Here is a 13,257-nt window from a genome sequence, read left to right as displayed (position 1 = left end):
CTATATTCCCGAGTGGATGTGTGTGATGTCAACAAGTTAGGAGCATGATTCCAGCTCCGGGCCGGGCAGGCAGGCATGCTCACATGTGAACTGCCCTGGCCACTTTAGCTGTGCCTGTCCCTCTGCCGATTCTTTTAAGCCTAGTGCCCCCCATAAATCTATTTGTGGATAGATACATGGATGCACATATTTATGGCAAGTGGGGTTTGCTATGTTCCCTGCTTTTCTAGTCTGTCCTTTGCTCGCCAGTTCGTGGTGGGGGCATCATTCCTTGGCAAATGCTTGAAACCGCAGTGACCAATCCAAACTGCATCCGTTCCCTTCTCTCTCTGTGCCTGTGCGTGCCTTTAAAATAGGAGGTCGTAGAGTGTCGAGAAAGCTAAGTGCCCCTAACCCTACCCTCCTCCTACACCGGAAAGTGCCCCCTGTTGCAAGGTTCCTCGAGGCCTCGATCCCGATAAGCGTCCAAGTGTGGGAGGTCTGCACTTCTTCACTTGCTGTAAGTAGAGCCTAGTCCCAGTCTCGTGGTTTCCATTTTTTTCTTCCATCGGATAACTCAAAAGCTAGGCTGGCAGGCTGCAGTTTCCTTGATTCTTTGAAAGTTTAGTAGTTTCCATGAGTAGACTAGACCCTGTATGGTAGAACACCTAGCTGATTTGTTTCCAATTTGATTTTGCAGATTCTTTGCAGCTTCTGCTGCTACAACATGTCAAGATATCACCTGAAGCAGTACGAGAAGGAGCACATGAAGATGGCCATGCTGAAGCAGGAAGAGACATTCAAGCAGCAGGTAAGAACGAAGCGAGCAGCTTGGAGCTCCAAATTATTCAAGAACCGCACACATATATGCCACAGCATCCTAAACTGTTTCCATGTAACCTTCAGCAAACTAACAAGCTATATATGCTGTGTCCATTGATTTGATCAGGTTCAAGAACTGCACCGGCTGTACCGGGTCCAGAAGCTACTGATGACCGACGCGGCGAGCGCAGCAACAGCAATGCCCGCCGCCACCCGATGCGACCTCGAGGACGAGAGGCGCGCCGCGGAGAACGACGCCGGCTCGAGCAGGTCGTGGGACGACGCCTACCCGGAGAAGGGGAAGAAAGCCGCCGCCCCCCGGCTCGTCCTCCAGGAGAGCGACCTCGAGCTGACGCTGTCCCTAGGGTGCTTCGGGACGACGGGCGCGACGAACAAGGCGGCCAAGAAGGAGGCGTCGTCGAGCGTGGACTCCAGGACGAGCGGTTCGTCGTCGTCGACGGAGTCCGGCAGCCCCGACCGCCGGGTCGTCGTCCTGCCTGCTCCGTCGCTGATCGGGTCCGCGACGACGAAGCCTGGTGCTGGTAGCGTTGGGCAGCGTCTGGAGCAGGACGGGCTGCAGCAGCCTCCTTGGCTCCACAAGTGTCTGAATTTGGCACGATAACTGTCTCTCTCTCACCGGATTACCATTCTGCAGTTCTTATGGCGGTACAAAATAGGAAAAAGGTTCTGTTACTCTTCTTTCTGTGTTGCTGCTTCAGTTCTTTTCCTTCTTTGGATGAAACCTGCTGCCCATCCAAACTGAACGTAGTCTTTGACTTAGTGCATCAGAGTCCTTAACGTGCTACGGCGACATTTCACTACTGTCGGGGTCAAGCACACACCGGTAAAATGACGAGCTTGTGTCTAGTCTAGGCCCCATCTTGATCAGTCTCAATTCTCAAATCGAGCTTGGGCCGACCCTAAGGCCAGCCGGCCGAAGATCGGACAGGTTCAGACTCGGTAACCACATTTCGGTGTCCCTGACCTGCTTTATTAGTAGCACAAGGCCCTTTCGTTTCCAGCGTGCGAAGTCTCCTTTTCTTTAGAATTCCAGGGAGATCAGTAGCCCATTCTGCAATGCAAAAACAGGACAGAGGTGTTTCATCGCAGTCTTTACAGCAATTCAGCACACACAGGCTACCATGGTCAGGTTGCCGGTACATCCAGTCATCCACCTAGCAAATACACCCACAGGCCACAGCCGCTGAGGTATTGCGCCCAAAATACGCTCTCGACTTCGCCAGCATCCTGGTTGCAACAGGAACGATCACTGACGATCGCCCTCGTGAATGCGCAGCTCAGAGCACATCCCTTCCAATCGTCTCTTCTGATTCAAGCGTGTAACTTCTCCTAGCGCAAAGCAGTTTCTTCTTCTTCTTCTTCTTCTTTTGACGGTTAAAGGGTCTTGAGCAGACCAATATCTTCAGCACAAAATAAGAGTACAACTAGACACCACAAAGAAAGATAAATACAACACATATACAATTCAGACATAAGTTACGACACAAGCCGAAAAACAACCACCGTTCGTCGATTAGATCCACCGAAAAACAACCACCGTTCGTCGATTAGATCCACCATTGAACAACATACTCGCCAATACGCTCTAACCATTGCACGACCACACCACCCCTTGTAGCTGCGCCGCTTCGTTGTTGCCCTCCATCTGAGGGACCATCAACGAAGGGGGACTAAAGGTGGCGAGAGGTGCGCAAACCAGAGCCTACCGGACATGACGATCTTCCTTGAAGCTAGTGGTAACACCTTTAGAAGGACATCCGAGCACTACATACCATCATTCAACGTCATTCGAGGGGAGGAAGCCTCGAAGGGGAATGGTGGAAGAGGTGGAAACACCACCCGGCATAAAATTTGATGGCACCATCAACAAGAAGAGCGTTGACGGAGTAGAGGCGCCAAATGGAGGACACTCGCCGAACCACGACGATAGCCAACAACCAATGTCAACAAGTGCAAGAAGTATACCGACAATGAAGAGATGAAGAAGATAGGAGGCACCGAGCAGCCGAGGACCACAATTGATTGTGCAAAGGTGAGACACCCTCACGCTCCGAGCATGAAGCTTCCGCTGCACAACAGCCTCCACCACATCTATGAACAACACCGGCGGTGGAGATGGTATAGGAGTCGCAAGACAACGCCTCCATGGAGGAGAACGGCGCCCGCAGGTGTTGTCGTTGTCGCAGTAGGAAACCAGGCTTTCGCTGGCGACTCGCACCACTAGCGCACATATGTAGACAGCAGGCTCACCGACCACTGCCACCACGTACCGCCCCAGCCCAGTCCCAGGTCCAGGCAATGCGCGGTAAGGAGCACCGGTGGATGCGCCTGCATCGAGCACAACGGAAGCCACAACACAGTGCTGACTGCGCGTCAACCTAGTTCGCGAACTCCGAGAAAGGAACGCCCAAGGAGCCCCGAGCTTCCCTACCGGGATTTTCCAGATCCGGGGCGGACTAGTCCTCCAAAGGCCGCAGTCGGCTTACCCCTCGTTGCTCAGGGCCTTGCCTACCTAAGGTGTGCGCCAACCTCAGCCTACGGTGCCCGGCCACCACGTGCCCGCGCTGGACGAGCAAGCGGTGCCCGCGCTGGATCTGCAGGCCTGACCTATAGATGTCCATGCAGCCCGCGGCCCGTTATCCCAGCATGGGGCCCATTTTTTGCCCGTACCTAGCCCGACCCAGCACAAAGTTCTTCAGGCCCATGCTGGCCCAGCCCGGTAGCACGTGTCGGGCGTGGGCCACCACCTCGGCACGACGAGCGGCCTGGACCAGCATTATTTTATTATGCCGGCTCAAAATAGCCCGTTAACCTCCTCCCTACCAGCCCAACAACAACATCTGGCCTGCTAACTCTCACAGTCTCACCCGTCACCCACCTCCCTCTCTGTCTCTCGCATCTTCCCCTGACCTGAGCTCCGTGCCTCCACCTCTCTCCGCCTCCCTCCACCTCTCCCGAAGGCGACGCACAGGAGCAGGCCTCCGGCCCTCCTCTAGTCGCTCCCTGCATCCTCCTCTCCGAGCTCTGGCCTCCGTCTCCCTCCACCCCTCCCGGAGGCGACGGCGTCGGCGCGCAGCAGGCCAGCACCCAAACTGTTGCCCACCACCGCCTCCCTCTGTCTCTCTCATGGCTCCATCCTCACCTCCATGGCTCCATCCTCCTCTTCCTCTCCAACATCTGCCTCTCCTTCGGCCAGCGGCGGCGGCGGCGGCGGCGGCGCGGGAGGCCGGCAGCAACGGCGGTGTGGGGGCCCGTCGTGCCTCGTGTGGCTCGAAGCCGACCATACTCTGCGGGTCGGCCCAGCACAAAAAAGGCCTTGCGGTCCCATGCTTGGGCCATCGGTGAGGCCCATGGGCTAGCACGATGTTGCTGCCATGACGGGCCAAGCCCGGCATGAAAATTAACGGGCCATGCTGGGCTCGAGCCGGGTGGCCCGAATGGACAACTATAGCCTGACCCAGCATCGACGGGGAGCAGCTAGATCCAGGTGCTTTGGCACTAGATCAGGCCTCTAGCAAGCCCCTCCAAGGTGGATGTGTCCTTTGCACAGGGAGGAGCAGCTATGTCCGGTGGCCGGCCCTCTGGTTTGCTCCATCAAGGAAGAAACGAGAGGGAGAAACAGAGGTAGTTGGAAGGGGGAACAACAAGCACCGCTTGGGGCTGTCGTTCGGCCGCCACCACCGGTGCCGGCAGTGGTGAGGGGAGTCGAGTGGGGGCTTTTTTGAATGATGGTGGTAGTCGCCCTCGGTGCCGCCTGGGAGCGGGCCTTGGGTTTCTCCCCTTCTGACTTCTTCTTAATTCTTCTTCAGAGCCTTGGCAGCAATATTCGAGATTGTTATGCTCATGACTCATGAGCTTGAGTCTGAGCTTTTAGGCCGGCTCGTTTAGAGCTCTAGTAACAGATCCCTTTCTCGGTTTCTCCTACCTAGCGGCAAGCAATGCCTGAGAAACAACGCAATGAAAGGCCCGAAGCAGGGTTGGGCCATCTACTTGTGCGATCTTGTTGTGCCCAGGAGTAATATATGATGGGCTAGAAAACTGAAACAACTTGTATATATATGGGCTTAATGCAGGCCTAAATTGTGTAGCAGATGCTTTCGTCGGTCCACTTATCTTTCAGAACTAATTTTGAGCCCAACTACTAGCTCTGTCTGATTTTACCCCTTGAGCTAGCAAAATCAAGTTCGGGTCACTTCACTCCGTAATGGCATTTTTCTTGGTTTCCTTATAAATTATAGTTTAAGTTGAAATTTGATGGATGATAGGTACCATACCCCCATGTTACAAAACATATTGAAGATCAAATTTTTGTGATTATATTGGCATATTTGTTATATGTAAATGAATACAAATAGTGAGAAAAGTTACGTAAACGGAGAGATTGTTTTAACATAGGACATGTTTCACGCATCATCTCGCCAAAGTTCAACTCAAGAGAAGCCAAAATGGCAGGTATAAAATAGTTCAGGCGGTTAAAATATGAAGCGGAAATTGTTCGTGTGGTTAAGTTGAGATACAAAATAGTTTATGGAATTAATATATAAATTTTATATCTATTGTGCCAACATGAATTTGCAAATAGTGTAGGACGTACATATCAAACTCAACCAAAGGATTATCCAACCTGAACTCGCTGTCTTACTCACCCGCTCTACGATATGTCAGAGGTCGACAACGACGACGTAGAGCGCTGGCAAACTTCATACCTCACAAAATACATTTGCGGATCAATAAAATTCTGATATTAGGTACGTACCCATATGCATGACTGAGCTACATGCCTCTGCCCTAGACCACGAGGTTTCACCTGGCTCCGCAGCTTCAACGCACACCTCTACCCTCAAATTGTAAATCTATTAATCCACTGCTAATTCATACCAAACAACAGATAAGTACTAATAACCTCTCGATTTATGCTCTAGCTCGCCACCGCGCATGGACTCCTATCCTCTCTGCAGCACTGCATTGTAAAGTACATTCATACACATAACGGGCGTCGCTCTTACGATGCTGATGCTCTGTCCAGCTGAGACTAGGGATGAAAATGGATGGGAATGGGTGGGAAACCTCTTTCCCATTTTTGTTACATTTTTTTAATCGGGAGCGGGAGCGGGAGCGGGATGGCCAGGAGCGGGACAGGAACCGGGATATATGGGTATATGAAAATGAATAAATATGGATGGGAGTAAAAAACGGTCAGGAATTGGGAACTTAAGCCGGGTCACACTACAAAGTATCAACATGCTAAGATGCTAGGAGACCATCAGTGAACTAAAAGGAGGATCGGAACACAAAGGCATTACATCCTCTTTCTCTTTTGTTGAAAAGAAATTACATCTTGTTTCGCGCTACAATGCTATTGCTAAGCTAGCTATGTCAGCCTGTTCGCTTCAGCTTATTCAGCCGGCTTATCAGCCACCAAATAGTATTTTCCTCTCACAACAAAACAACCGTCTCAGCTTTTCAGCCGACTTAGCTGAAGCAGATATCTGCACCTGCAGTCATGCGTGCATGATGCCACAGTCCAGAGCCGCACCCGCAAGCATGCAAAAAAGCAGTGCAGCACTACAACTAGAGCAGATGATATGATTTCTACAGCAGCCACCGCCCAGCATCGCTAGAAAGCTAGCAAGGTATAGCAAAGCGAAGCGACAAGCAGTGATAGTGGCAGCAAGAGCAAGCGAGCCTGCTCCAGGCCGCGGTCGACTCCTCTAAGGCTCTAACGCACGCTGCTCAGGCCTGCTGCCTCATGGGCAAGGAATCCGACTTTTTTGTTTTTTAGCTCTTTTTGCGAAACATTCTCACAAATAAACCCCTGGCGGAACCAATTCAAAAAATGGACCCTTAGCTTGGCGCCAGCCATCCTGCTGACGTGGGTGCCGATGTGGCGGGGGCTTGGCGCCATCCATCATGGCGCCAAGCCTTGGCGCCCTGGATCTTGGCACCAAGCTTGGCGCTGTAGATCTTGGCGTCGAGCTATCTACCCTGTACCCCTTCGTGTTTCGAACTAAACAAGTATACTTATTCCGAGGAGTGTGCAATAAACTAAGCTGTGGTTCAACTGGTTAGGAGGTGGGCTTCTTTTCCTGGAGGCCTGAGTAAAAAGTTCAACACGGGGTAGATAGCTCGGCGCCAAGATCTACGACGCCAAGCTTGGCGCCAAGATCCACGGCGCCAAGACTTGGCGCCATGATGGATGGCGCCAAGCTCCTGCCACGTCGGCATCCGCGTCAGCAGCTACGCATGGACCTTGGCGCCAGGGTGGCTGGCGCCAAGACGTGTAAGCTTGGCGCCAGCGTGGATGGCGCCAAGCTAAGGGTCCATTTTTGGAATTGGTTCCGCTAGGAGCGTATTTGTGAGAATCTTTCAAAAAAGGGCTAAAAAATAAAAAAGTCGGGCCAAGGAAGTTAGTATATTTGGGTCCATCCTGGATAAATCCAAAACGGGATGTTGAAAACGGGAAATCGCAAATACGGGCGGGATACACCCTCAACCGCATTCCGTACCGCTCCCGGATACTCCCGTACCATTTTCCGTCCCGTTACCTGTCTATATCGTCCCGTTACCGATCTATCCTATCATGTTTTCATATAGCTCAAAATATGGAATAAATATGGTAAAACGGGCAGGCGGGAATGAGATATTTTCCATCCGCTTTCGTCCCTAGATGAGACAACTTCTCTACTACTAAAAAAACTAAAGAAGCAAAAAAAAACTTCGTACGTCGGGTTTCCTCTGCTCGATTCCGCATCCGCAAGCCACCCCACGCCGTCCGCTCAGCCTACCTCCAACCCACGCTTCCCGGTTTGCCCTCCGATCGATTCCACATCTGCGAGCCACCCCGCGCCATCCGCTCCGCCTACCTCCAACCCGCGCTTTCCGGTTTGCCATCGATTCCAGCGCGGTCCGCCCTCCTCTCCTCGCTCACCCTGCTCCACTGCCGCTGCCCACCCTCCTCTCCTCAGTCTCCCTACGCCGCCGCCCGCCCTCCTACTCTCCTCGATCTCCCTGCGCCGCTGCCATTCACCCTGCGCTGCCGGTGCAGCCGCCCGCCCTCCTCCTCGCTCTCCCTATGCCGCCACTCGCCCTCCTCTCCTCGCTCGCCCTGCGTCGCCGCCGCCCGCCCTCCTCCTTGACTTCTTCTTCCCCATACGAGATGTTGCAGTCAGGCTTCTTCATTCTTTCCCCAGTTTTTTCGATCCATAGCCTGAATGCATGAGAGTGAATTACCACACCACCATCTTCTGCACCTCCACGAGGTTTCATTTTGATGCTCACTGCTGCCGTCCCCGCTGAATCGCATCCGACGAGCTCTAATGCAGTGGTCCGTGGATGCAAATATTTTCCCCTGGAAACATTTTTTTTGTAGTTTATCTTACCTATTTTTTGCAGTGGTTAAACTTTTTTTCACGGAAATTTTTTTACCAGCATTTTCATTTTGGTTCAATACTCATCTCCTCTATTTTCACTTTATCAGATTTGTTAATTGAACGAAGTTGAGCACTGACTACAAACAACCAAGTTCTTACATACATCAGGTGAGTCTGTGTTTTCCTCTTATTTTAGATTCAGAGCTTTAGTAGCGTTTTTACCTTTAACTTTTGCATCCTAGATGGTTCTATGTATATTCACTAGTAGAGAACTCGCCTTTAGTCCCGGTTGGTGGGGTGCATATCTTCTGAAAATCCATCCGGGATAAACCAATTGAAACAAAAGGGGGGGTCTTTAGTCCCGGATCCTTCAACCGGGAGTAAAGCCACCCTTTAATCCCGATTCGTTTCACCAACCGGGACTAAAGGGCCTGCCACGCCAGGCGCGAGACAGGCCCTTTACTACCGGTTGGTCAAACCAATCGGGAGTAAAGGGTTTCCCTTTAGTCCCGGTTGGGTTTCCCAACCGGAACTAAAGTCCTACTTAAATTTGAGGCGCGCGCCATGCAGGAGCCTGTAATTTCATGCATCACGTACGTACCCCGGCCCTTTTGTTAACCTTTAGTAGTTGAGATATTTTTTATAATGAAATCAACCAGTATTTAAACGAATGAAATTAGTAATTATACAATTACTATATATACACACACAATTCTTAGTATATACACAATTCAACTAGTATAATGACATCAACTATAAAAATCGATCTTAGTGCGTATTATATATACAAATCAAACTATATATCTACAATCTTCCCGTCGAGGTGTTGCTCGGAGCGTCTAAATTTCGTCTATCGTAATAAAATTTTCCTCGTGGATTTACCACCTCGTCCATTAGGAATCCAATAACCTTCACATATTGCCGCTACTCTTTCTTTCTTTAAGAGTCCTTGTTGAATATTTAACATCTATAATTTGGAAATATGTGAATGTTACACGAACAATTAAATATAAGGAGCTAGAAAATAATTAACTATTAATAGTTTTATTTTACGTACTTTAAAGCTGTGCGGCGTCATCTTTAGTCCCTTGGGTCCCATAAAACTGTGCATGTGCTCACAGATATAGTAGCCACATAGATTATTCCCGGGTTCCTGTCTTAAGCACTTCAGTGGGGGAAAAAATAAGTTATGAAATATTCGTGTTATACAATGTATAAAATGTGCAGACTTCATACGTACCGGGAAGTTTGTGTTCCATGTAAGTTTTTTTTGAATGGACCTTTGTGTGTCCTCATGAATTGTTTTCATGCGCTAAAGATTAGAATAATGAATGATATAGTGTAACCGAGATAAAATTTAGGAAAACAAACTTTTGCATAGAGATAAAGATCTATAATTATTACAAGCTTAGCATATCTTGCATGTCTCAGTACTCCACCGGATCTTTCCTCAACGAATCAAAAATAGTGACGTGGGTTCTTTTAGGCTCAATTATAATAAGCATCCAGTGGAAGCTGCGTACATAAAATGTTCATACATATTAGAGCTAACTAACATTAATCAGGTAAGGAAAAAGAAAAACGAAAGTAGACGGTATACACACACTTACTTGAAGTTGTATGGAAGTAGTATGAAATCCTTGAAGTTTTGTTTGTCTAGTAAATTGTATACTTCCACCAAGATTTTTTCCGGCGATACCTGCATCTGTTTTTGATTAACTACGGATGGATCCATGAAGCCAACATGTAGGTATGCTTCTCGTCGGCGCGTCTGAATTAGCATCCTACATAAAATAGAAGACGAAGTTAGTACGGTGATGCACACAAAAAAAATAATGATATGAGCTAAAATTTACATGTAAATAAACAGACACTTACAGAACCCAGGCGCTGATCAAAAAGACGTCCAGGGCATCATGATGGTACACTTCGTATATATCCTTGAATTCTAACCACAGAACTTTCTCGCCTTCGCCATAAAAATCTATCGGTTTTAACTTAAGGCCGGACATCTCCCTCGAGTCGGCGGACACCTTCATGCACCATTGATGGAATTCGTACATCTTTGTTGATAGCTTCCGTACCAACTCAGGTCTTACTAGAGACTTGCCTAGCTTCGATTCTACGAAAAAGGGGACACGGTCTTCCACGATATCCGTATCCGCTCTTTCTCATACAATCGGAGCTCCTCCTTAACGTACGTTACTGCTCAGCGGAGAACATGCTCACCGAGATGAACACGGTATGCAAGTTCAACAAGTATGAATTTGAAAAACCATACTGATTTTGACAAAATAAACCGTCAAGACAAGGGTAGAATCATTCTTAAACCACTGCAAGGATACATACTATATATGACACATCAATCTCCCTCACATTCTAGCTCAAAATACCTCTTCATTTTCTACTTCACATTCTAGCAAATAAACTATCCATCTTCATTCTACACATCAAGTTGTTTAACTAATACGAATCATGTATAACAAGCAAACTATCCATCACATTCTAGCTCAAAAACATGTATAATTACAAATCCTCTTCATTCTCCCTCTTTCTAACAAACAAACTCATTTTTCTCCCTCTCCAAAGCATAAATCAAAGCGTAACACGAGGATGAAGTACCAAACCTTCACAACACTTTGGATGAGTGAAATTCTCATGAAAATGAGGGAAAAAAATTTGGGCAGCACCTCCCTTGCTTCGGCACCACCGGAGAGTAGGTGAAGCTCAGATCTCTGTCTTTGTGGTGGACTGGCTCGGGCTGGAGGAGAAAGAAAGGCCTCTGTCTTGGTATATAATAGGGAATAAGTTTTTATCCCGGTTAAAAACTCCAACCGGGACAAAAAGGAACACCTTTTGTCTCGGTTGAAAGACAAAAAGTTTAGTCCTGGTTGGTGATTCCAACCGGGACAAAAGGGCCACCCTTTTATCCCGGTTGGAGGCTCCAACCGGGACAAAAGGGGCACACCACCGACACCTGGGAACTAGCCGTTACAACCGGGACTAAAGGGGGGCCTTTAGTCCCGGTTGCAAATACCAACCGGGAATACAATTCTTGCCTACCGTGGCACGCCCCCTTTTATCCCGGGCCAACTTTAAACCGGGAGAAAAGGGGGCGCATCGAAGATCAGTTCTCTACTAGTGATTCTCCCATCCAATAGATTATGTTCATTTGATAAAAGGTGAAATATCTGATCCTACACTTATATTACAAGCATGCTTATTACCCTGCATGGGAGGGAGGAAAATGGTTCTAGCTTGGTGCTTCGAATAGAAAATGAGGAAAGAGTAAATATAATTTAAGTTGACGAGTCTATTAGGCTGTTAATTAGAAATCTCTAATCCTAAACCTCCATAGATATATTCAGCGAATAGGCCATCTTTCTTTCACTTTGCAGCTTATGTATCTACATCTCATATACTGGCTATATTTGTGATGTTCAGTTTATTTTTTCATGTGCCATCAATGAATAAAAATAGTTTTTTACTCGATCTTCAGTGCATTTCAATATTTCTTAGTCAGTTCCAGGATTGAGTTGTCAAACAAGATAATGCATTTCTTGATTGCTTTGGTTATGTTTCTGATTTAAAATCTCAGGTAGTAGCATATGTTTTATGAGAACTTGTGGGAATCACGATGGTACGTAGGAACACAATAGCTTACCTTCTCTACAGGGATTGTTCATTGATGTTCATGCTTACTCTTTTCTATGTTGAAAGTGTCTCGAAGTCGAAGCTGATAGAGAATGCATTTTTAATATCATCTTAAATTGGGTGCATTGATCTATTTGAATTGGGTGCAACCAATAACAGAAACCTTAGTAGTTCATCTACCTGAATTGATCTAATTCTGAGACAAATGTTCTGATTCAGGTGGCAGCAAGAGCCTCCTGATTTCCGCAGTTAAGTGACTTGATTGTTTCTTCAGTAGCAGATTGTTATCCAGGAAAGGCTGGCAGATTTTAGTTACAGGTCAGTGCTGATTTTCCAATGGTCTGCGTTTGTTCCAAAATGATGCTTCTTTTATCAATTGGAAGTTTTAAGTACTGAACTTTGTGAATCTCTTCTAAAACAACTAAGTGCACGATAATGTCTTCGATGAAGTCATGAGCATGTACTATAATTGTTTTTCATGTATTGTAACGCATAATTCCAAGGTACTATAATTTTGTTTAGGCTATCACACATGGGCTCTGGATAGTTACACTTTTGGTGATCCTCCCTACATTAGCCAAGCAAATCACTTGTATGGCAGTTACACTTTTTTTATATATAAACCTGCTTCTGACTCAATAAATCAATAACTGGCATGCATGTACACTTTGCTTTTTCACCTTTGCCTGGTGTTTTCCATTGCCTATCTTGAATGTCATTGTAAACATCAATTTTATGAAAACATCATTTTTAAACCCCCCTTCGAGAAAGCCTAATCTAATCTTCTCCAGTTTTGCTTATCCTTTGGCTTGTGCAGGGACTATCGCTTTGATGGAAGGGTCAAAGCGGTTTAGGGAACATTTTACAGAACTCACAAATAGAGTAATCCAAGGTGAGGATACAGTTGGATATTTGGTTCGTGTACTATGGTAACTCATTATGTCATTCTAATATGATGAAGGTACACAAACCCCATATCATGTGGATCCTAAGGAACGTGATAGAGAGCGTAAGAGGAGAGAAAGGGAACAAGGTGCCATTCAGCACATTCCAAACCATCACCAAGGTACTATTGTGTTCTTCGTTTAACTCCACTTCTGCATCCTTATTTTTTCATGAAAAAATATTGACACTCAGGAGTTTACGTAGATGACAGTGTACACATGGAGGCAAATGAAAACGATGGCTGGCTCCATAGGGGAGATTTGGGAGAAAATAAAGACAGACTTCATGTGGGGACAGGTGAATCTGGTGCGCCTATTGTTTTGGAAAAAACATGAATGTTTCAGAAGGTGCTTTATTTTTATGATCCTTTAAAGATGGAGAAGTTGGTTTAATCAATAATGAGGCTATTCTTGGTGAGATGGAAGATTTATGCGATCAAAGTTGTATCAACCCTTTGTGTGAAGGA

At 47.4% G+C, this 13,257-nt stretch overlaps 1 protein-coding gene across 2 annotated transcripts; it reads left to right on the top strand.

Moving 5' to 3' along the window:
- The first annotated feature begins 187 nt into the window (after nucleotides 1–187).
- Nucleotides 188–1,501, top strand: LOC117837022 (uncharacterized). Of its 2 annotated transcripts, XM_034716571.2 has the most exons (3): nucleotides 188–499; nucleotides 680–790; nucleotides 929–1,501. In XM_034716571.2, exons 2-3 carry the CDS (start codon nucleotides 707–709, stop codon nucleotides 1,421–1,423), a joined length of 579 nt encoding a protein of 192 aa, XP_034572462.1. In that variant the 5' UTR covers nucleotides 188–499; nucleotides 680–706; the 3' UTR covers nucleotides 1,424–1,501. The 2 variants fall into 2 exon arrangements, with proteins under 2 accessions (XP_034572462.1, XP_034572463.1); XM_034716572.2 differs by lacking the exon at nucleotides 188–499 and having other exon boundaries at nucleotides 508–790.
- The last annotated feature ends 11,756 nt before the right edge of the window (nucleotides 1,502–13,257 follow it).

Source organism: Setaria viridis, chromosome 9 (genome assembly GCF_005286985.2).
Source record: "Setaria viridis chromosome 9, Setaria_viridis_v4.0, whole genome shotgun sequence".
Lineage (NCBI taxonomy): Eukaryota > Viridiplantae > Streptophyta > Magnoliopsida > Poales > Poaceae > Setaria > Setaria viridis.
This window is presented reverse-complemented; position numbering and strand designations above follow the sequence as displayed.

Excerpts from the sequence above, each read along its gene's own strand:
- LOC117837022 (XM_034716571.2), top strand. The coding sequence starts at position 707 with ATGTCAAGATATCACCTGAAGCAGTACGAGAAGGAGCACATGAAGATG. Across the intron at positions 791-928 it reads AAGAGACATTCAAGCAGCAG|GTTCAAGAACTGCACCGGCT; the intron begins GTAAGAACGAAG and ends TGATTTGATCAG.